This window comes from Dermacentor andersoni, chromosome 4 (genome assembly GCF_023375885.2).
Source record: "Dermacentor andersoni chromosome 4, qqDerAnde1_hic_scaffold, whole genome shotgun sequence".
NCBI classification, from domain to species: Eukaryota; Metazoa; Arthropoda; class Arachnida; order Ixodida; family Ixodidae; genus Dermacentor; species Dermacentor andersoni.
Window position 1 is genome coordinate 124,149,858 of NC_092817.1, and position 24,383 is coordinate 124,174,240.

The 24,383-nt window shown below is 52.4% G+C and overlaps 1 protein-coding gene across 2 annotated transcripts in view; it reads left to right on the forward strand.

Moving 5' to 3' along the window:
- LOC126537593 (uncharacterized) overlaps window positions 1-24,383 on the forward strand; it is a 464,401-nt gene that overhangs the window by 393,256 nt on the left and 46,762 nt on the right. For both annotated transcript variants that reach the window (XM_072287911.1, XM_072287912.1), the window contains exon 3: window positions 23,031-23,298. In XM_072287911.1, coding sequence (XP_072144012.1) covers window positions 23,031-23,298 — 268 coding nt within the window. The remainder of the gene's footprint in view (window positions 1-23,030; window positions 23,299-24,383) is intronic.

Here is a 24,383-nt window from a genome sequence, read left to right on the forward strand (position 1 = left end):
TTTTTTATCTCACTCGGTATCTAGTGTATCGGCGAGTCAAGCAAAATGAAATCGGATCTGCCGGCACGCTCGGCGCCATTGGAACTGATCCAAGACAGGCGCGAAGCCGGGCCTGGTCACTCCCCTCCGCTGGGAGGTTGCGAGAAATCGTTGGTGTACAGCGGTCAAAAGAGGAGCACCAGAAGGAATGCGATATACAGTCCCGAAAAAAATAAAAAAAATAAGAACATTAGAAATAGAAACTTCTGATGGCAAAAGGAGAGAATCGCTTGTAGCTGGCTGCTAACGGCGCCGGGAACGCGGTGTAATATAATCGCCGCCGTACAGAAGTATCTGGCGTCATACAAGGGCTCTCTCTCTCTCTTTCCGAAAAACCTTTGAAGAATAAAAAAAGAAAGGTAAAAATGAGGAAAATATAAAACGAGAGAGAAGCTAGGAACTGTCTTGAGAGAAAGAGATGATACGTTGAACAGAGATGGGCCCTGCTGCTGCTGCTGCTGCTGCTGAGTTCCATACCCGAAAAAGTACGGGAAGTTGAAAGGAACAAGCGTGTGATGTGTATTGGGGCGTGCACGAGGCATTCCAGTGGTGTTCGAGATGCCCGGCCCTCTTAAAAAAATGCTCGGTGAGGTGGCCCGCGATCTTTGAATATAGTACTTCGCAGTCGAACTCGAAACAGAGGCGTATCTTTGCTTCAGAGTATTGATCTCAAATAGAAAACGACAGAAGGAATGAAATCATTAATTAAAAACATGAAAGAAAGGAGTAATGAAAGATAGAAGAAGAAAGAAAGGAAACGCTCATGCATATTCACCCTGAAGCGTAATTCAGCGTCACTTCTTTCTCTCCTTTAATACTTTAATATCGAACTTTCGCGCGAGCTTATTTTGCATTTTCGCAACATAAGCGCACCCAACGACAGTTTCGGCATGCCTTCATACTGCGCATTCCATGTCCAAGCGGCGCGATATAGCGGCAGACGCCGGAACAAAAACGCCAGACTGCGACACAGAGACAGCTATTTAATTTTTTCCGCACAAGCTTCACGCATACTATATAGCAGGTACGCGCGTGAAGCTGGTCACTCGCTGCTCCATTGTTCTGCGTTGTTCGCGAAAGTAGTAACAAGGGCGTTTCTCTTCTTCCTCGCGCATAATCTCGCGCAGATGCGCGCGCGTGAACGCCGAGTGAATATGCATGAGCGGCAGACAGACAGAGAGAGAGAGAGAGAGAGAGAGAGAGAGAGAGAGAGAGAGAGCCAAGCGCCGCGCTGTATGCTGCTGCACTCTGACCCGCGCGCGAACATGGCTCGAAAAGCATCGTCGCAGTGAGAGTGCGGGGGCACTCGGATGCGAGGGAGAGAGGACGTGCAGCACGAAGCCCTATACGGTGCTTTTGTCATTTTGTGTGATTTCTTTCTTGTTTCTTTGCCTTGTTTCCTTTACAGCTTCTTTACCGTATATGTGCTCTGTTTTCGAGATGTGGTGCTCGTGCTCGTACAGGTGGCCTCGCTTCCGCGTGTGCACACACCCACGCGACCCGCGCATTTCGTACGCGAGGCGGCGAACTGTACGCGGATCGATGCGTCATAAACGCTGCCCCAGTGCGCATGTGTGTGTGTGTGTGTGTGTGTGTGTGTGTGTGTGTGTGTGTGTGTGTGTGTGTGTGTGTGTGTGTGTGTGTGTGTGTGTGTGTGTGTGTGTGTGTGTGTGTGTGTGTGCCTTCACATCGCGTCTTTTACTGCTGCTGACTATATCTAAAAAGGAAGCTAAAGAGGAATAGGAAGCTTATTACAAAATTACGATTCTGCAACAGCAACGCAGCCAATCTCATACCGCTGGAGAAGGCTTGGCGTATAAAGCCTGGGAAGATGCTAGAACGAAAAACTAGTGCGATGCCATTTTGAAGTTCCCGCACCAACTGTTCGTGACGTCATGTATTCGGTAACGTATGGTCGTGTGACTATAGTCCATCACAGCCTTAAGAACGCAGCGCCAAATATACACCGCCGTCCAACTCAAAATTCTCTCGACTTTAGTTCGTTTTTCGTGTCGTCACCGCGGAGGCGAACTTCTTTCAATTTCTTTCCCCTGCCCCAAATAGTGTTGCTCTAAACACAGCGTCCGAGGTCGCTTCCGGTCACTTCTGCTCCAGCCTCTCACTTCTGTCATACCCGGCCTCCTCGACGTGCGCCATGATACGAGCGAACCCGCATGGTCGCACGTGGCGTCGACCATCCGAGGGCTGCTCTCAAAAGGCAACGTATCATAAAGAAAGAAAAAAAAAAAGTGCGTCAGGTTGATCATACAGCTTAAAGGCGCGATCGACGTTACAGGAGAGCAATGCTCGGCGTTGCGAAATGTCTGTCAGCATCTCGTCCGTCTTCTGTCAGGGCAATTCGCAACGCACCACTTCAAAAAACGCGCGCCCCCACGTCGAACCGAAAGGGACGTCAGGAAAAGGAGAGGGCGGTGGGGAGGGAAGGGGAAACGCCCATCTTTTTTTTTTGTTCTCTTTTACTTCGTCGTTCCCACGGGCGGCTTTCGGCCATCGCGCCGTGGATACAGGCGCGTGGGCGGATGAGCGCTTTGTGTGCGTACAGTGACGTTATGTACGTGGCGTCATGCAAATGGAGTCTCCGCGGGAGAACGGGGTCGCGCGTGTTGCTGCGGGCGCCGTCGCGTTTTGACGGTGCAGTCTACGTGACCGTGTGCTGTGCGCGTCACGCCCGCGTTTTAACCGAAGAAAAAAATCGAGATTGCGTCTGTCTCGCCAGACGGTGCGAGGTGGTCGGAAGAATGGTCCCCTTGTTTTGCGTTATCTCGACTGCGCGCGTATACCGCAAGGAAGCGGCCAAATGCGTGGGACAGTGCATGTGTGCTCGTGGCAGCCTTTGAGGAAGCGCAGCCTTTGCGGAGGTGCAGCCTTCAAAGTGGGAGTTTCTGACATGGCCGCGCCTCTGAGAGAGAGAGATAGAGAGAGAGAGAGGATCAACATGATTTTACAAGCGGCTCTTTGTCCGATCTGTCGAGAAAACGGACCAAGCCTTTAGCGTTCGGCATTAACTTTTGATCGAACGCGGCGCCTCCGGCCGTTATTGTGTAATTAGCAATCACGTGCCAGCCGGCCTTCCAGAACTCTTAAGAGATGCGTTCAAGGCCAGCTGTGTGGTGTCCCTGCGTTATTTTAATCTTCTTAAAAAGGGAGGAGAGACAGAGAGTGAATAAATGAAGCACTTGTCCCGTGGCATTCCGCGGCACTTAGGACGCGCAGATACCCTACAGCATCTCGTGTTAACGAGCTAACTTCCTTAACTAATTCAAAACCAATTCATCTGTCCAGTTTTTAAATCACCGCACGTTCTTCGGTGATTTCTTCTCTTATACTTGATAATAGTTCGCCGTCGTTTGTATTCCGTTTTTGATCGCAGATACGAACCTATAATAGCTGGCACAGTTGTGCCGACTTCTGGAATTAAGTTCTGCACGCGCAAAATAATCAAAGCCCATTGACAGTTCCGTCGAACAGCTGTTGCTGCAAAGAGAGTGGTCCGTTTTATAGGCCTTGTTGTCGGTGTTTATGTATCCTACGCAAAATTACTTTGCCGCCGATTGTAGCACTTAGTTTTCCGAGTTCTGCCGACAAAGAGTAAGCCTAAAACGCCTGTCATGCCCTCAAGCGGCTCATCTCACATTCATCGCGATGACGCATGGTCTCCGAGATCCAGTGGCGCATTCGTTGCGGATCTCCTAGGATACTGTCTGTCCGTGCTCCAACAAAAGAAGCGTCTTCGATCAAGCAAGCAAGATGGCAAAAAAGCAAGAAGTAAAGAGAGAAATTACCAGCGCGCGGCGTTGCGCTTCGTCACGGTCCGCAAACAAAAGAGACGACCTCCATCGAGCAGCCTCGACCTCCCTGTGGTGCGGACGAGGACGAGCCACGTCTCTTCGGCGTCGCCACGATGCAACGAAAGGGAAGCCGCGCTCGGGCTGTGTCTAAAGAAGGCCAGCAAAGCCGAACGCAAATCGTGCTCACGTATACAACGGCGGAGCAGCGGCTGCGAGATCCAGTTTGATTGGCGCGCGCGAGAGGAGAGCATCGCGAAGGTGTGCGGCGAGCGACCGAGACCTAAAGGCGCGGTCTTCATCCGCGACTACGGGCGCTGCATAAGGAAGAAGAAAGGAATAGCTCCCCAGCAGCGTAGGCGGCGGTGGTGGTGCCAGAGGAAGGAGGCCTTAGATGTTTGCTCTGGCACGTAAGTACGTGGATGCGTATGCACTGCGCAGAATGGCGCAGACGAAAGAAACCACACGCATAAAGAAGGAAGGTGGGGGGGGGGAGGCAGTATATGTAAGGCCCGGCGATCGCTCCTTCAGCTCTTTAGACCACACACGAGGTCGGCGTGGCGCGCGGCGCACGCGAGAATCTCGAACAACCGAAACGGACCGAAGTATACGGTCCTCGCCTTGGAGCAGCAACATTGCCGGTGCCCTAAGCCTAAGCCGTCTTCTTGGGACCGCCACTCGGAGCAGACGACAATGGAGGCGAAGGCGCGTCGTCTGCGTTTGCGTATACGCTCGCCAGTCGCGGGGGATTCGTTCCTTCTCTTGCTGCAGGATTGTAGAACCACCGGCGGGACGAATCTGGGATGCGCCGAAAGCAGCCACGGGCAACCGATTGGAAACTTGGAGATAGATAGATAGATAGATAGATAGATAGATAGATAGATAGATAGATGGATGGATAGATAGATAGATAGATAGATAGATAGATAGATAGATAGATAGATAGATAGATAGATAGATAGATAGATAGATAGATAGATAGATAGATAGCACGTTTATTTTTGTCAGTCTAGATACGGTTAGCCGTCATAAATAGTGTGCACGTACAAACAGAAGCCGATTTAGAGAAGGCAGAATGCTTTGGAGACGTGTTTAAGTACGGATTCGCGCCGTTTCCATGTGTAAACTAGATACCTGCGAGGCCGGTATACACAGGTCGCATAAGTGGTTATGCAGGGGATGGGTAGGCTGGAATTCCAGGCGGGGTGAAGAAGATGGGGCCGCTATGTAGACGTGGCGTTGGAATGCTGCTCTCCAGTAAGCGTTGCTCTAGAACAAGCACGAGAACTTCGCCACAAGCTATGCTAAATAAAAAGTGGAAGGGGGATATTGAGAAAAAAGGGGGGGGGGGGGTACTAACGCGCGTATTTACAATTTTTCCCGCGAAACTCGGAGTCTGCGGCAAAACAAACGCCGAGTTTTCAATAATCTACTTTTTTGTATTGTTTGTTTTAGTTTTCTTGCGAACCTCTTTGTTGTTCGCCCCTCGAAATTGGTGTTACGCCGCGTTCTGCGGGGAAAAAGAAAATAAATAAAGAAAAATCGCCGCCAAGGTCTCTCTCTCACACGAAGGCTGTGCAGCGACGACAGCGGCGTCCGTGCAGCGTGAAATCGAAATAAGAAAACGGACGAGTCAAGAACGGGAAGAAAGGTCGAGGCTGGCTGTCAGGTTAACGTCAACCTCCCGCCAGCGGCACGTCTCTCGAGAGAGACAGGCGCATGGGAAGAAGATAGGGCCGCTTGCCAAACACTCGTCTCGGCTTCTCTCGCAGCGTCGTGCCGCTTTCTTTAATCCCTCGCGCGTTTGCTGGCTCGTTGCGTGTGTTTGTACGAAGCCTCCGTGCCGGTGCGAAAGCCCAGATTTCACGCCCTTATACCTTCTTCGAGGTTTGTGTGCCCGCGACCTTTGCGACGTGCCGCAGCGCTGACCTGTCGACTTTCTTTTCCGTGGACCGTATAAGAATATATGCGTGTTTGCGCGTGCCTTCTTGCAGAAAACAAAAATAACAAGAAAAAAAATAATGACTTGAGGGTCTGGGTGTCAGAGGTGTCGGAACCGTCGTGTAGGCTGCAGCTTCTTGTGTTCTTTCTTACCGAGGCCAGTGTGTGGACATTGCGAGGCGCGACGTTCAGCTCACAGAGCTTGTGGGTTGAGGACGATGCGCTAGCTTTGATGAAAATGGCTGATATGCCGTGGCTCGGTCCACAGGGTCTACGCGGTGGAGTGCAGCGTAAGGGTCAGTGCCGGCACTTGGGACGATCGCGGGCATCAAGAGCGCAGATACCGTGAGTGAGGCTTGCTTCAGTCAATAGGATCGCTGGTGAGGAAGGTCAGCTGCAGCGCTTTATCTTCAAAGCGTGTTTTGCCCACGAGATTACGAAATAATAATTAAAAAAAAAGGCGGAGCAACTTTTCACTCTTTGCAAGTATAAAACACTGGTGAAGGACTCCTCCCTGTCTTGCCAAACTATACAGAGCTCAGAAAGATCGATCTTGTGTTGTGTTCGTAGGGAACAGCACACGCGCGCCCTCCCGGGACGTGTTTATTCTTTCAGTGTAAACTAGCCCGAAAAAGAGTCAAGAAAATACAGCAATTTGTCGTTCGACCCCCCGAAGGCCAATTACAGGCTTTCCACCCTCCTGCCTCGTCGGCCGGAACTCCGCCGTCGACACATCCGCGCTAAGAGAAGGGTCTGCTGCTTCGGTGTTGGTGCGCCGTGTGATCTTTTCCAAAAAAGCCGTTCTTCCTGATCCCCCCTCACCCCCCCCCCCCCGCTCCTCTCGGCGCCAAACACCCGGGCCACCACTAGTTCGAAGTTTTACCCCTCCTCACAACCCCCTTGCGAGGCCCCAAAACGTCTGCCTGGGGGAACACGAGCTTCTGAACGGGGACCAAAAGAAAACACAAATCACTGCGCGCGCCCGGCACGACGACGCAGCGGCGAGTCGCCTTCTTTTCCACATTCGCATGTGTGCGTGGAAACTGGTGTTCCCTCCACTGCCACCCCCCTCCCCATTTCATCCCCCCCTCCTCACCATCTCTGTTGATGCCGTCTCGCTCCGCCGTTTCTCTCGTCAGCTCTTTTTCGCGAGCAGCTGACACCGCTCCCGGCGCAGTTTCTCTTTCGTCGACTGCCGATCGTTTTCGACTCCGGGGCGCGCGACGTTTCGGCGCGCCGCGTTTTGCCCTCCTCCGCGCTTCACTTCGCTGCAGGGTGCGCAGGATGCGACCGGAGAAGAACCGCGACCCGTCCTCCTTGTGCCAGCACAGTTTATCCGCACTTCCTCTACCGAAAAACGTGTCCGGAGGATTCTAGCTCCCCAAGTATGCTCGCGCAGCTTCTCTCCCTGCGTCCAGGAAGCGATACGCTGACATCCCCACCCTCTGTAGCCGTATCCTACAGCATCGCCATCTGCGAGCACTCGAGCGGCGTGCACAATCTTCCGTCACGCACCCCCCCCCCCCTCCCCTGCCCTCAACCTTCTTGTCCTCTTTTGTCTCTCGTATTTGTTCTAACTCGCTCTCTTCCTTCTTCCCTGCCACGCCGGGACTCGGCGCCTCTCTTCGTTCCCGCTGGCGTGTCTCCTCCGTGTAATCCCGCATAGAGATGTCAACGCCTGAAACGGAGAACACGCCGTGTTCCCCCCTTCCCTCCCCGCCCCCGCACCGTTGTCTACTTCGTGCACCACTTCTGTCGTCTCTGCCTCCGACGCACATGCCGCGCCCGGAGGGCGCCCGTGAAGAAGAGGGGAAGTGGGCGGGGTGGGGGGAGCACAGCGGAACTACACTCCTCGAGCGAAATGGAGAAGCGACGCGAAGACGACGTGCGAAGGAACATGACCGAAAAACAAAGAGCGCGCCTTCCGAATGGAGTTATCTTCTCTAGCTCTCTTTCTCTCTCTCTCTTCTGTTTCCTTGTGTGATTCTGGCTTTCTGAATCTGATAGCGCCGAAAGAGTGGTTGGGGGGAGTTTGGTGGCGGGGACGAGGGGGGGAGAGCGTTAGTTCGCTGGCGAAAGCGGGGTAGGGCACTGGTAGCTGGCATGACGGGTGCGAGAAAGCGCGCAGGCGCCGACATATTCGCCAAATTCCCCGTCGAGGAAATCGCGCGTCGCACACGCGCGTGGGGCCCCAGACGACGCGGTACGGGGCACGCGCGCCGGCTGTGGCGCGGGATCCACCTCGCGCACTCCAGGGAGCTGGAGTTTAGGGAAGGGAAGAAGCGCGGGGCTTCCGTCGTGGGCTGAGCCGGAGGCGCAGGCAGAACGCAGCTGTCGCGCCAAACTGCCGCGCCTTGACTCCGGCCGCAGGCGCCGTCGAAGCTTCTCACGTTGTTCAGTTTTCGTTTTGCGTTTGTTTCCGTTTTGGTTCGGCCGAGGAAGTCGCGAACTAGGGGCATTCTTTTCGTTCCGGTCTCGGAACGTCGCCGGCCGATTTGACAGTGCGTGGACTGGGGCAGCACTTGTCCTTCACTTTCTCATTTGAACCTAGCAAAAGTCGTCTGTTCCCATTTTCCCTATTTCTCCATAAAAAAAAAAGGGGAGAGCTCTATATCAAATCTAGCAACAGACGTTACCGAAGCAACGCGGCTTCGAGTGAAAAATACAGGAATAAGAAAGTATACACTACTAGATCTGGGGCACCAGCAGGAAAGAGAAAGAAAAGAAGGCACGGAACAGAAAACGAAATGCACGAAACGAAGGCCGTAATCGAAACGAGGCGAAGCGAAACTCGCTAAAGGAAGTGCGGTTCGGACCGCAACTTGAGCCATATAGTCGTTTTTGGCTGAACTGCGTGGTCACGCAGGTTGTATGTATAAGTGCGCGTGAGCATCGTGTAGCGATGCGTGCTGCTGCTGAGGCGGGTGCCGCAGTGGCTTCACTCTGCGCCGGGTGTTCCGAACGACTCTACGTATCTACGACTGCTCGCCGATGGAGCATCGAAGCACTCCGCGGCGAATGCGCAGGTTACGCCATCAAGAAAAGCGCTATACTCAGCGGACGCAAACATTGTGCAAAACACGAAAAAAGAAATCCTTGACTACCCGTTTGTAAGGACATAGACTGGGCAGTCTCGTGCTTCCCTTCCATAACAACCTTGCAACGGCACGTTCGCGGTGCCCTCCTGTTTGCAGGCTTTCTTCGCTGTCACGTATATAGGAGGATAGAAGAAAGAGCAACGGCAACCGACAAACACCGGCGACAAGCGAGCAGAAAAAGCCGAGTGCCCAATTCCTTCACTGAGAACGTTGACGAGGGAAAGCAAAAAGTGCTGAGAGAAGCGTGAGAGCCGCATCTCTGCGGAAACGATCTGCCTGGACTGCTTCTGTACAAACAGTTCATGCTCTTTTGCGGTATAGGCATCTATGCGTTCCGTGTATATGCTTGTTTCCCAGCGCGCGCACGCGCGTACACGGCGGCGATCAGGATATATATAGGACGTGGAGCATTTAAACTCGCACTCAGCACAAGCACCTCGAGCTGAAGCGTTGTCGAGTTGACGGTAGCCCTATAACACACACGCCTTCATAGTGAGTGGTGGCTGGTGAGGGAGCGATGAGTGGTGCGTGCAAAACGTGAGGGATGCGGTAGACATTCTTCGCCGCGGGACAAATCCGATTGCTTATCGCGAGGCAAGAGTGTCCGAAATGCGAAAGCGCCGAAGTGGGCATGCTCTGGCGTATCTCTGGACATGTTTGCGATTGAGATCAGAGGCGCCAACATTGAGCTCGGCAAGGTGTACGCACAAACGAGCGAAGAAGCGGTGGGCCATTGTCGCCTTGGAATGGCGTCTCATCTTCTTCGCGTCCCTAGTGACGGCGGTATGGGCGTACGTAGGGATATAATTGACAACGTCGTAGTGACAATATGTCCCTGTCTCTCTCTCTCTCGCCTTTGTGGCGCTGCGCGCTGGCCGGAGGGGGGGGGAGGCGCTCATGTAAACTTTACTGCCACTAGTGCCTGCGCCAGGTTTCAGATGGGGCGCCGTGTTCAACACTCGTAGGCACGGGCGTGATGAGAATTCCTGCTATAGTGAACGGTGGTCGCAGCTCCTGCCTGTCTTGACGCACGACTTGCGAACTATAGTCGAATGGCGCCGACCGCAAGTGGTCATTCGTCGGTCGCGTGACCTGGGGCTTGGCGAAAGAGAGCGTCCTTTCTCGCTTCTCCTCTGACGAGCCCTCAAACGATTCGCTTTCCTCCTCACATCCGATCCTCCTCTCTTTCTATAATGGCGACGGATGGAGGAAATAGTCCCTTCCCGCGCGGGACCATTACGTCGCGCTTTCCTGTCGGCAGGTAAAAAAAAAATGCGGGAGATTCCAGGAGCCCTATAGCGCTCGCCGCGGTTGACCGCCCGCCCCCTTCGCGCCATTCCATTTTAGCTTTAATTGCGTGTCGAGGGTAGCGATTAACGTTACGACCGCGGCCATTCGAACAGCGGCTTGGACCCCGTGCAGTTAAGTGTCTGGCACCGCGCGCGCGCGCCGCTGTGTGACCCCCTCCCTCGACTTCTTCAATTTCGCTCTCTATATACCGTTTATATGGTTTCCGGCACTGGAGAGCTCAGTTAAGCCCTCCCCCCTCTCTCTCTTTAAATTCCGCGTTCAGTTCGCAATGCTATACTGGTGGCTCGTATCGGAAGCCAAGAAGCCAAAGATTTTTTTTTTTTTTTTTTTTGCGCGCTTCTCAAAAAGTGCCGAAATGCCGATCGCGAACGCACAGTCAGGCGCCGTTTCAGGGTAAGATTATTTCTCCCTCAACCCCCCCCCCCCCCCCCCCCCCCGAAAAGAAGAAAAGTGTGCTTTAAAAGTTTTTCGAGCGGCGGAAAGAGATATGGGAAACGGGCCATAATGGTGACGCGCGAACTCGCTTTATTACGAAGTCCATTCAGGGCCGTCTGACGCCAATAAAGCGTATAAAAGAGAGGGCTATGTGATATCGCGCCGAGAGGCGTATAGGAGAGCCATTCCGCGCCTTCCCCATTTTTTTTTTTTTTTTTTTTTTTTGTTGGGGACAAAACTCATCGACCTAGTAACAGAACAGCGGCCACGATGTAGCCTATAATCGCTCGTCCTGCATGGTACAAGGAAAGAGAATCGGAACACAGCTTCTCTTCCATCTCGATCTCTTTCGCAGCTTTCGAAGCGTAGGCGAAATGATGCTTAAAAAAAAAAAAAGGAGGAGTTTATCAAATCGTCGAAGGACGCTCAAGGGCGCTTTGAACGACGACGATGTTTTATTATTATTATTATAATGTTTTGTAACATTCGGTCAGATCTTGGTTGGCGCGCGAACTATAAATCAAACTGTCGGTTCTCTTAATTCATTTTGTTCTTCCTATTTACTTATTTATTTCTGCGTGCAATCGAAGTCCCGCTGCCGTCCGAGATGTCTCGGCGCAGTCGCGGAGTGCGCAGAGATCCAGTGGTGCGTGTTCGTAACTGGTTCAAGAATGTGCGGGCAACGCGATCGGGCAAAAAAAAAAAAAAAGGATTATAACTTTCGGGATATGGTCTGGAAAAAGAGATTAGAGCTGCGGCACCGCAGGATGAGTTGAAACCGTGAAAATATAGCAGCGATCTACAACCTGATTACGAACAACAACAAAGAAGACGTAATAGTAAGTTGAAAAATAAGTGTTGGGAAGCGCTGGCTCCGTCAAGAAACCGACTTGACTTCTGCATCGTCTGAGAGTCCATGCGGCCGAGTATTAAAGAAAAGCACGCGCCAGGAAGAAGAACGATGTAAATGACTGAAAACGTTGCAAGGGGGGCGGAAATAAGGATAGAGAAAGGAATGCAATAAAAAAGAAACGGAAGAAATTATTCTTAAAGAACTTCACAAACGAACGGTGGAAACGAGAGCATCTCTGCGCAAAACGTAATAAAGAAAAGGAGGAGTTGATATTGAAATGCGTAACGTAACGCATAGCAATGTTGGGATGCAGCAGGAGTTAGGCAGTGTGGTACTCAGCCGAGGCGCGTTACTTACGGCAGCACGGCGTAGCCTAACGCGAGCGAAGTTGTGCTGTATACTATGTGTGCGTGCGTGTGTATACACACACGCACACACACAAACGCAAGCACGTATGCTTCGGGCAAAACCACAAAAACACCCGTCTCTCCGCGGGCCGCTTTTATTGCCGCCGGTTCCTGACATTCTTGTTCTCTCATCTCCAAAGTGCGCGCTCGACTGCCTGCCTGCCCTCCCCTTCCCTCCCCACTTCCCAGCGTAGGGGCAAATTAAATCAAACCAATCATTAGACCGCACCCTCGGCGCGTCTCCCCTTACTCTCCTTCTCTAGTCGGGGCCCCCCTATTATCCTTTCAGTCCAATTCCACTAAGAGCGTTTCCTCAACGCGCGAGTCCCTCCCCTCGGGTCTTTTCTCCGGCTGTATAGCTTATACATACCTCTCAGCATGGTCTCGTCTATCCTTTTGTTTTGCCCCCTCGTTCCCGTTCCATACCGCGCGCACAGATTTCTTTTTTTTTTCTCCCACGCCACTGCTGCGGTTGTTCTCCTTGTCCAAGTCAAAACGTCGTCCCCGAAAAAAGGTCTGCCGACGTCGCGAGGTGCGGAGGGGAAACCGCGAGCGCTTCTTTTTTCTTTCGTCACGATCTCGCTTCCTCGCCTTGCTTGCGCCTCTTTTCGAGCTAAGCATTGGGCTGCTAATGGCACGCCGCCGTCTAAGCCCGCGCGTCAGGGAGGCATCAAGCTGTCAACGCGGTGGGGCATAAATGGCCGCCGCTCTCCCTCCCACCGCCCGCCATCTTTCTCTTCTTATTGCAGCCATTTTTGGGGCGCTTCTGCCACCGCCTGCGCTTGGCGTGTGTTATCCAAAGCGGCGTCTGCTCGCCGCCGGCGCGCGCGCGCGTTGACGACTTGACAACGCGGGGTCTCGCAGTAGAGACAAATTACGGCCTGCGAACTTCGCCGCGGGGAGACAAGCCGACCACGCTGAGGAAGAAGGCGGGTGAGGAGGAAAGAATCTCCCACTATACACTGGCGTGTACTTCAACCAATATGCATGACCCCTCCCGACGCTTCATAGTGTCATGTCATTACTCAGCTCTGTTTTCTTTCACGTGACGTCATTCACTGCGCCTATATGCGTACGCCAACAACGTCCACAGTCCTGTGAGGGAGGATGAGGGTCACTGCGAGGGAGAGGGGGAAGCGCACGTATCTGCGCGCTCCCAGAGTGCGTGAGGACACCGCGAGAGCGAACGTACAGCTGTGCATAGGTATACTGGCTGCTCAATGTGCTCTGCATTCGTGTGTGGAACTAAAGAAAAGAAACTGGGGTAGCCCATAAAGGGGCGAACGGGAAAGGGGCAATATGTGTGTCTGGCCGTTTTTGATTACCGGCAGTTATATTGTTTCGTTTGTTTCTGGACCACGGTTTGTGGCAGCTGAAAACGAAACACTCGTGATACTGCACTATCTGTATAAACAAACGACATATCCGAAGAGCATCTCCGGCGCGGTTCTTGCATCAAGTGATCATGAAGCCGATGAGACATCCGCCGCCGTGGCTCACTCGCTGTGTATGGTGTTACACTGCGGAGCGCGAGGTTGTGGGTTCGATCCTGGCCGCGGCGGTTGCATTGTGACGGTGCTGAGGTAGTACGTGGCGTGCTTGACCGCCGGCCGTTTTCGTACATATGCATATACAGGGTGCCCCAACTAACTTGCACCAAGACTTAAGTATATGCACGTATGTATACAGGATGGTGATGCCGACAAAACGTCACAACAGATGAATTGTTGTTCTTCTTCCATTCAACCTATAGGCGCTCAGACCAAGAAGACAAGCCTTTAAGGCAGCCTATGCAGATAAGGGATCAATATGGTGCGCCCTTGCCTTCGATCGTGTCCGCTGCACGGACAAAATTGTAATTGTTGGCTTGGAAAAGGCGCGTATATATATATATATATATATATATATATATATATATATATATATATATATATATATATATATATATATATATATATATATTGCGGTCGCTATACGAACTGTTCTTTCCTCTGTTTACCCGACGAGGCATTTTGCTCAGCCGTCACAACCGAATGTCTTGCAGTGTCTGCAGACACCTCCGACACATGCTCAACTTGGCTGCCTTCAGTCACCATATATAGCTCGCGTACGCAAAGCCTGCTGCTGTTGCGCTAAAAATCTGCAGCGTTTCGGTACATGCAGTGCATTTACAGCCTCGCGCGCGGGTGCGCATCGACGGTTGCCGAAATGCGCAATGATTGAAATTCCGCGCGTGCGCTACAAGCTGCCAGCGCTTGGTTTTCCCCGGGATAACTTTTTCTTCAGTACACACTCTCATAAACTGCACCAACGTCTCGCGCCGAAAGGAAGATTGCGGTGCCATCGACCGCGCTATATCAAACAGCGTCTGCGCAGGAATTCCGTCGCCAGAGCATACGAGGGTAAAATACGAAGCTGCCAAGAGCAGAGGGATATCCTTTCAAGTGTTATACTGCCTCCCGATAATTACTCTTGCTCAATGCATCGCAGACGCCGAGCTTGCACGTAGTAAGAAAATGCCGTGGGAAGAGTCCCAGTTGGAGACTCGGGATGGCGGTGTAAACAGCCTGCCCTTTCGCTGACGTGAGCAGCATGGGTGCCCGTCTTTTGCCAGCCGGAAGTGACGCCTACGAACTGGAAGACACGGAGCGCACGGGGCGGAGGGAAACAAGACGAATGCGGCGAGCGGAGAACATAAAATGTTACGCCGAACGAGCGCTCGTTCTAAAATTCCGCGCGAACCTGTTTGATGTGCGCCCGAGGTGGTTCGATTGCGTACCGAAGCCGTCCCGCGCACGGGATCCGTATCGGCCGCTCTCGCATAGCTCACGTGCTGCCAGTAGTTCGTGGGACGCGAGAAAGTGAGAGTTCGCGACTGGGGCTGAGAGTGGGAGCATGAGGGGCAGATCTCGAGAGAGAGAGAGAGAGAGAGAGAGTATAGTGGTGTATGCGAAACGCGCTTGCCCGAGACTTGGCTCACGTGGAAGATACATAGACGCGCGCGCAACGCAAAAAGGCTGAAAGAGATCGCGAGACCGGCTGAGCGATGTTTTCGCGAAGGCGACATTACGACGCCAGCCCCTATCGCCTCCTTTTCTCCTTCTTTTTTTCGATAAAGCGACGACGTCTTTATAAACGGTCAGCGAGCAGAGCTAGGAGCGTGCAGCGTAACGTGAAGCAAGGAATAAATAAAAATAAAAAAAAAAACGTGAAAACAGGCATAGGCCTGGGTGAAAGAGTGTGCGGACGAGCTTCGCATACTGATTAAGGGTGCGCCAAAAAGGGGAGTTAATAAGGACGTCTCAGCGCGGTGACCGCGCAGCGAAAATGGCGACGCTCGACTTGTAGTCTGGAGGGGGGGGGGGGCGGTGAGGGTCAGTTGGAGCGAGGGGTCAACAGGGGGGTGGCGTAGGAGTGGGTGTAGTATAGCATTGAGCGGGTTGTAGGATACGGATTTATGGGATCGCGCGTGTCTTTGACCATCCGACCTCTTTCCACGCGCGCGTATATACGTGGTGCAGAACCAAATACCATCTCGCACCACTCGGAAAAGCGCGCTTTGATGAAGACTGGAGCAACTGCGCAAAGAGCCGCGGAAAGGATGCGAATAATAATAAAAAAAAATCGTCGCGACCCGCCCAAACTCGTCGCGGCCCGCCAAATTGCCGCCGCGTCGCCGTCGCCTCTGCGGCAAAGCCTGCCTGCCAGCAGTCGGTGAGCGAGGCCGCGCGATGTCTTTAAGCTTTCCTCCGGCCGGGGCTATCCGAGAACGCTGTGCGGCCCCCGCGCGCGGTAATTTATAGTGGATTACATTCGACTCTCTCTCTCCGGAGTTGAAACAGAGAGAGAGAGGGGGGGAGAGCGAAGTGACGGGCAAGGAACGGTAAGGCAAAACTTTTACGACGCCATAAAGGTCAGAGCTGAGATTAAAAAAACAAAAGGGCTGCCCGTTTTCCCAAGAGCTCACACGTGTGTGCTGCGAACATATATATATATATATATATATATATATGTCACAAGCGCGCGCACACAAACACACGCACTCATGCTCTTGTGCGTGTGCGCGCGCGCTTTCGCGCGCAATCTCCGAGCCTTATTTCTCGACGGCCTCTTGATTCTCCCTCGCCGTTCATTATTGCCTCGAGAGAGTTGCCGGGTTTCGAGCGCGCCACGACGCTTTCGAGAAGGCATCCGCGCGGCCTCGGTTGCTGATTGCTTGCCGTCTTTCCGCGTCTTCTCTTTTACTTGAAGAAAACCATTTCGACGGGACGTGATGCCGGTTACTCTTCGCTCTCTCTCTTTTCAGCGTGCGCTATGGAGAAGTGAAGAGGCAACTCCATTTGGCGGAGTCTGCGCACGGCACGAAAGTATATACTACACGCTCTTGTGGCCGAAATAAACGACGACAGCTCGCGCTACACGAGCCAAAAAAAAAAAAAAAAAAGAAAAGATGTCGCGTTATACCGCGGGAGGAAACAAATATTTACTACGCCGGCTGGTGCATATGACCGTGCGGCCGAGGAAAGAGCGTGGGAACGAGACCGGGCCGAGGGTAAAGGATGGAAGAAAATGAGAAATTCTCGTTGCACCGTAAAACGGGACGAGGTGATGGCGGAGGCAGCGGAATGGATACCGTAATTACGCATTTGGGAAAAAAAAAAAAAGAAATGAGTTCGGTAATGGCTTCACGGCGCGAGTTTTCGAGAGCGGTAGCGGCGCAGAACGCGTGTGTACATTCGTATGTTCTGAGAGTGCACATTGTACACTCGCAGGTCGCGAGTGTACATTCGGCAGTACACGATGCGTATACGCATAGTGTACTGGCTCGAGCGAAGTGTCACAGCTTAGCGTTCGCGCAGAGTGATTGAATTTTCCTTTTTATTTTCTTTTTTTTCTTTAATGGATATGTTTTACGTTTTCCAATAAAATCTTCGAGAACGTTCTGTAAAGACTGCAGGGTATACGGTTAGGCTGATTAGACTAAGTTACTTGGAGTATTCGTGAAAATCCAAAACACGTTGCGGCCCAGCAGGCCTTTTTCGTGTCGTTTCACGAGTTTCTCTTGCGTTTGAGGTTTTTCTGTCGAACTAAATGGCGTAAGATCATTCGTGCGGCGTTTGCCGTGCATGCTACCGTGAAGAGCGCGTTTAATCTCAGTTGCCAGACGTTACGTTTTTGGCACAGCATGCCTTTTGAGCATGTAGCGTGGATGTGTGAATGAGAAGGGCGAGTGCCCCACAATGCGGCGTGCTCCTCTTCGAGTTCTTCGGCGCATCTAAGCGTAAAATGGCGTGCACAGTACAAAATTCACAGCTCGCTTTTGCGTCGAAGCAGCATTTGTCAAAAGATGTTTGGACGCAACTCCAAGAGTTGCTTAAAAATCACACCCATCGCAAGTATAGCGTTCGTCGTGTCGATAAGCCTCTTGCGATCGTCTTGTTTGAGCTGCTTGCAACTGCAAAGAAGACATGATAGAGAAACAGAAGTGTTGTTCCCTTCAACATTTAAAACATTGGAGCAACGAAGAACCGGAGATGTTGTTTGGGCTGTGACGGGGACCATGTCACGACGGCAGGTCCTGTCACGCGAGGAGTGGGCTCTACGCTTATTAGTAGGGCTGTGTACACACCATTTAACTGTGGAGTCTCGTTAACACATTGATGCGGCTTCAGGAGCGAACGGTTCGCACGGCGGAGTGGTCGGTTTATAACCGTCACACGTAGTTAGTCTCATCCCAAGTCGCGTGCAAACTTCTTTATCTCAACACGGGAACCAAGGCCCTTGCCACAGGAGGAAACCTTTTTTTGTGTGCGGGCCACTTAACGATCTGTTTGTCCCGTGGCGTCGCCGTTCGAAATGAAGGCGCAAGGGTTACCGGCGGGGGTAGTCGAGCGAAACGGCTTCCGGCTGCCATGCTGCGTCTGCGAAACGGCATACGGCCACCTCACACGAGCCAGACAGTCGCAAAGCGACAAAATACACTCTTCGGCTGCTTACCAAGGAAACAATACGTATTTGAGGGGGGAAAAAAGGCGCGTGTATCTATACGTACAATGCGAGAAGGAGCGAGTCAGTCAAATCTGCGCAAGTTAAAGTTAGCATACCACTGTTCACGAACAGCGCTGCTGTGCGTCTTCTGTACCAGACGGTGCAGTCAGCCTTCGTTGGTCTCCCTCCACCTCGTCACACGCCGGCACTCACGAGCATGCGCTTGTTTTGATGTGCGTACAGGACGTCGAGTCACTCGTGCGGTGTCGAGGTTAGGAGAAGAAAGAACGGGAAAGAAAAAAGAAAGAGCAGGGACCAACGCATACCGATTGACGGAACAGGCGTAGGAAAAGCGTGTGTGGGGTGGAGATGGGGAGACGGCGGCAGCCGCCCCCTGCGGGTAGCCCAGCAATAGGCTCTTCATTAGCCCAGCGCCAATCAGAGGCACATTCAAGCGAGAGGGCGCAGCGACCAATCGGAGGAGAAATGCGAAACTTGAAATCCGACACCCGTTGCGTCATCATCCATCACGAACGATCCGCCCGAGCTCCCCCCTCGCTCCCCCTGCCACCCTCCGCCGCCTCGGTTGCGATCGGCTCCAGCCACGGTTCCATCTCTCTCTCTTTCCTTCTTCTCCCCTTCGAGACGACGACGCCGTCGGCTCTCGCTCCGCTTGAAATAGCAGCCGCCTCGCCGCAGGTGCCCCAAGACCGCCGAGAGATCCTCGAGCCGCAATCCGGCGCCGCATGCTGCCGCGCGTCTAATTCCGCAGCGCGTCAAAGTCGTCGCAAAAGCAGCGGCTGAGTGCAAGCGGTGCCTCCCTCCACTGTGACTGCCACTCTTACATTGCAGGAAACAAAGAACGTGGTTTTAGTTTTCAATGGCGCGAGCCCCGATGAGCTTTGTTTTGTTTCTGCTCTGAACGTTTATTATTGTTTTTCTGGGGTGTCTGTTTGCGGCATGGACGCACGCACAAACGTTCACGCGGACAGACATACGCTCGCAGCAGGGAAACAGCATTTACAGCATCTCAGCCGACTGTCTGTCTGTCTGTGAAGGGGGTGGAGGGTGGAAGTGGTTGGTAGTAGGAGGGGGCGAGGGGGAGTGGCGGTCTTCCATCACACGTCGCCCGGCAGGTTGTTTCTCTCAGAGTGTGCGTGGCAGTTAGCCAGCTAAAGTCGTGTGCCTGTTTCTCGCCCTCCTCCACCTGCACACCCCGTCCGTCCCCTCAGATGAATCGGTTCTATAGGGAACGTTCGTGCGCCTGGTAATAGGAGAAGTTCGACGTCCGCGGCAGTCTGTTTCTTGTGCGCGCAGGGCTCGGGGTTCGGTTGCACACGCGCGCGGTGGTGGCAGTGACGCTGCGAGCAGAAACGATTGTTCCGTTCCCTCTCTCTCTCTCTCTCTCTCTCTCTCTCTCTCAGAGAAGATGATGACTCTCCGACTAATTGCGAGAGTCGCACGTCCTGCGCGGTGGGCGTGCGGGTGTCACTTGCGTTGTGTGTGACAAAGGCTTGCGGCTGCCCGAATCTAGCCAGCGTGTGCCCGAAAGTCTTTTCTTTCTTTTCTTTTTTTTTCTTTTTGCCGTGAAGCCCCGTCATAGCCGGTGAACCGCGCGTCTCGTTACGATGAGTCCCAGAACCCCGTTTCGAAGGCAGGTGGTTTTTCGTGCAATGGCAAGGAGCTCGGCAGCGGTGCCTTTGTTGTAACGTGATGTTAGAGAGACAAACGTATGCTACCTGCGTTGCCAGCCTCGTTGCAGCAGCCCACCACGGTCGTGTCGTTGTTGTTTAGCAAGTGCGTACTATCAGTGACAGTAGTTGTACGGAGCACGACACTTGTATACACAGCCCATATAGCGTCGGCTTCATATTGTGCTGTCATTGAGGAGTAATGTCTGACGGGTGATGCGGAATGCTGCTCGTAGATAACGTAAACGCGTGTTGTTTTCGTAGTGGTCGTCGTCTTTGTGGCCGCTCGTTTTGATTGACGCGCCGCGGCGCATGGTGAATTCATTCGGGTATGGACATACTGTCTTCATAAATAGTTAAGGATTCAAATGCTTGCTTTCCACGTGCCTATAAATATGCTTCTGCCACAACCCTATAAAGGCGCCGTCACATCCGAGATATTGTGTGGAAATTGCCTCAAATATTGACATTACATCTTGAGGCCTTGAACGCCGATATGGAGATACGACTGTAAAGCGCGAACGATGATATGAATGCGCAACATGCTCTCTCCAAAAGTCACGACGCTAGCTGGTGGCAGAGCATAATCGACACGACCTTTGCGTTAATACGCCATTTGCGGTGTTTCAGCTTTACTGAACCGGGAGTACCATTCGGTGAGATCAGTAAATGGCCCTGTTTTTTGCCGTTCGCACCGCGACACGCGAGCGGTCGCATAAATTATTGTTCCGATCGTACGATGCGATGCCCCGTTCGATATTCGTCGTTGCGGTTTGTTCCAACTGAATTACAGGGGAGCCGCCTGTTAATTAGAATGAACGATGGTTACCACGGTTGACTGATCGAGAGAAAAAGAGAAAAAGGTATTTCCGCAGAGGGGGTGGCTATTGGGTCTCGTGCGTGTAAGTGTAGGATCAAGGGGTTTCGGTGTCATTGCCTTCAAAGGGATTTTGGTAATCGGAGTAGCGACAATAGCCGTAAGAGCCATCGCAAGAAAATCGAAGGCTGCGTGGAGGACTTCCATACGTAAGCTTGACGGCGGCACGTCACCTTTTTAGCCATGGGCGGTGAAGAAGCACTAACTGGAGGGAGGAAATGAGTTCAGCTGTCTAATTAAAGCCTGCTTCTACATACACTATACCAAAAAAAAAGTCACTTAGGATGATCCTGGCTTGGCGCAGCCTGACAAAGCCTGAAGAGGCACAAACGAGAGACTGCAGGTGGCGACGCCGCCTTGAAGTTCTCGCACCAGCATGCCGTGACGTCACGGATTTCGACGAGGTCTCTTCGGGCCTATAGTTAGTTGTTTGTCGGCGAAGACTGAATACACTGTATCTAAATGATTCAAAGACTAAACTTAGCAAGTTTCGAGAGCTTTTACTCGCCAGAATACGAGAAGGTGCTTTGAAATCCATGGCGTCGTACTGTCGTATAACGCCGCCGAGATTTCAGAGCAAAATAAAACAAAAGAAAGAAAACTTTGGCGTTCAGTTTTTCTACTCGTACGAACATATATAGCCTTGGGAGAATGCTTTATCAGTCCAAACTGATTTTGTGTTTCCCTTTTGCTATCCCTTTCAATGGGATGTTTACAGTCGTCTTGATGCACGCGTGGCCGTGGCTCGATAGCTCGCGCGTGGCGTCGGCTTCGTTATACAATGTTTCGCATCATCTTACGCTACGTGATACTTCTGGCAATCGCTAACATTACATATTTGCAAAGGTGGAGTTGGGGAGGGAGGGGCGCAACGAAGACCTGCTTATAGCAGATGACCCGCGAAACCGATCGCGTGATGCCACTGCGACGTTGGCACCTGAGCGGAAACCGATCCGTTCGGTCGTCTTCGTCGTCGTCCGCGACGCCCGAGCAGGTCGCCTCGAGAGCGATTCCGCCCGCTGGCGCCGCCCGGGCGGATTAGCGAAGGGGGCGCGGTTCAGTGCCGCATACCAGAAGCGCCGGCGTCGTCGCCCGGCAAGGGAGTGTCTCCTGCGCTAATCCTCCGACACGGCACTTTATCCCTTGCACCCCGCGCTCTCCCGTAGAACTTCTCATCGGACGCTAGTCACGCTCGCCAAAACGTTGCGTGCTCCATGGACGGCAGACAGGCGGTCGAAGTGTGTCTACACACAAGCGCAGGGAAAGACGCGTTTACTCTGCCGACCGCTGGACTTAGGCCGCGCGCGGCACTTCGCTAGCAGTGCTATTCACTGTTAAAGGGAACGCTACAAAAAGGAACGCGTTAAAGGAACGCTACAAGGGAACGCCCTTCTTTCACTTTGCCGGTGTTCTAGCTTCGAGTGCCGGCTGAAGCTATGTGAATGCACTGCTCATATGTTTTGAAAGGTGCCAGCGTCTCCAACCACAAGTCGCCTGTCGCAAAAAAGGGCGTCGATTGCAACAAGGAAAGAAAGAAATTCGCATTTGCTCCGTCTTTACGTGGTTCCTGTTAACACTGGGCCGCACTGTAATAGATCTTCCAGGTCGCGTGCGCGCGGTTTTTCAGAGCTATTAAGTACGTTCGAACATTATACCAACAACAACAAAAAGGAGAAAAGGGGATAAATTATTGACAAACCGATGTCGTCACGCGCGCCGCCACCGCAAAACGAGACTCGCGAGAAATGCTATAGTTCGAGTGCATGCAGGCAGAACGTCGCGGCGAGCCGTTGAACCTGGCCCTCAATGTCTTTCAGCGTGGGGCGAACACGCAAGGAGGATTACCGATTACCACGGCGACCCGTCTTCCTTCTTTATTGATCTTAGTCCGAGAGAACGACCGTCGCTGTGTCCGCTTAGATGAGGGTGCCGAAAGAAAGAGGCTGTTCGTTTCGGCTTCGTCTGTGAAAGGGTTCCGGTAACGAGAAGCAGGCCAGCATATTTATATATTGGGCTTCTACTTCTTCAGACTATTAGTCCTTTCCTGTGGCTTCTCTCGCCGTCTCTGCCGCCACTATGTTTCGTGTCTCGTCGCGCAACGCGTGGACCAGTGAGATATGGAGAATCTCCCAGTTCCTTCGTACCGCAACATCGGGGCCACTCTCCGCACACTCTAATATATATTGCCATACTTTTGTGTTTGTAAGATTTATTGATTGAAACAATTCATTATTATTTAAATTATGGGGCTTTATACGTGCCAAAACCACGATCTGATTATGAGGCACTCCGTAGTGGGCGACTCCAGAATAATTTTGACCACCTGGCGGTTTTTAACGTGCACCTCAATCGAAGCGTGTTTTCGCATTTCGCTCCCGTCGATATGCGGCCGCCATCACCGGGATTCGATCCTGTGACCTCGTGAATTAGCAGACCAACATCATATATAGCCACTAAGCAACCACGGCGGATTGATTGATTGATTGATTGATTGATTGATTGATTGATTGATTGATTGATTGATTGATTGATTGATTGATTGATTGGTCACTGACGTGTGTATGTGCCCCCCTGTTCTTCGCAGGTTGACAAGGCGGGCTACCCGACGGAGGCCGACCTGAAGCCCCCTCTGCCCGGCGGCCACCCTCACCACGAGCCCGGCAGCCCCCGGTCCGCGGTCGCCGCGCACTCCTCGTCCTCGGCCAAGCTGAAGAAGAGGCCCCTGTGCCGCTTCTGGAAGCTTCGCTTTCCCGGCTCATCGTCCTCCTCGTCGCGGAGCCGCCTCGTCGCCCTGCTGGTCGCCATCGCAACTCTAGTCCTAGTCGCCGTAGTCGCCTCGCTCGTCTACACACGTAAGCTGAAACGCACGCATGATGCATGCTGCATGCAGGTGCAGTAGCATCAGTAGTAGTAGTATTAGTACTATTAGTAGTATTTGTATTATTATTATTATTATTATTATTATTATTATTAGTAGTAGTAGTAGTAGTAGTAGTAGTAGCAGTAGTATAGTAGCAAACCTTACTTAGCGCACGCGACGGGACTGGCCTTCGGAAGCATATACCGGCGTCCCTGGCGAACATCCGTCGTTAAAAGGGCCAGTCATGTCTGCTCGACACTTTGTCATGTTCCTAATTATCGAAGTGAGGCATGGTTAATTTTTACAGTAGACGATATGAAAAAGACCCGCAAGCGCACTTCCGCACACGCCTAATTTGACCTAACCGAGACACCGGGTCTCGCGCTATTGAAAGAATCGACTGGCAGGCAACGAGAATGGCTCATGGTCACTGAAAAGCAGCACTTAAGAGACGGGACAGGATAAGGAGCACACAGACACATGCGCAATGTCCGTGGGCTCCTTCGCACCTTATCCCGTCATTGACATTCATTCCGACTCGGTCGGTCGTCTCGTATGCTGCTTATCGTGAGGGCCAATGTAGCAGCATGGCAGACGTTCCAGCAAGAGAGTGCGTGTGTGTCAAAATGTCGCTAGGCCCTTCCCACATACTGTGTGGTGACGTGACGACACAGTGTCCTGTAGACCGAAAGTGGCGGTAGAAAAACTATTATAACAAATTATTGACAATGACCTCAGTCTTGTCGCTTGTTTTAAATATGGCTTAGAGGTGTAGGACTTTCATTTAACGCACTAAATGAATGGTCGGAAATGTAATCAGTACGCCTTTAATATACGTTTGGAAGCCCGCTCACGGAATTTCGCATATCGTCCATTGCCGGTCAATGGCTTGCCAGGCTGAACCGTCCACATCACCGGCCACCACCGAAACCTCAAAAGTTGTCGATGACAGTGCTGCTGCTCGCTCTTTTGAGCCTCAGAGCGCCAGACGTGGCCTAAATGCAGGAGCCATGCAACAGAGTGTGGCGACAGATTTCATCGTTAGCGGAGTGGTTTTAAAACTTTCGACAAAGACTG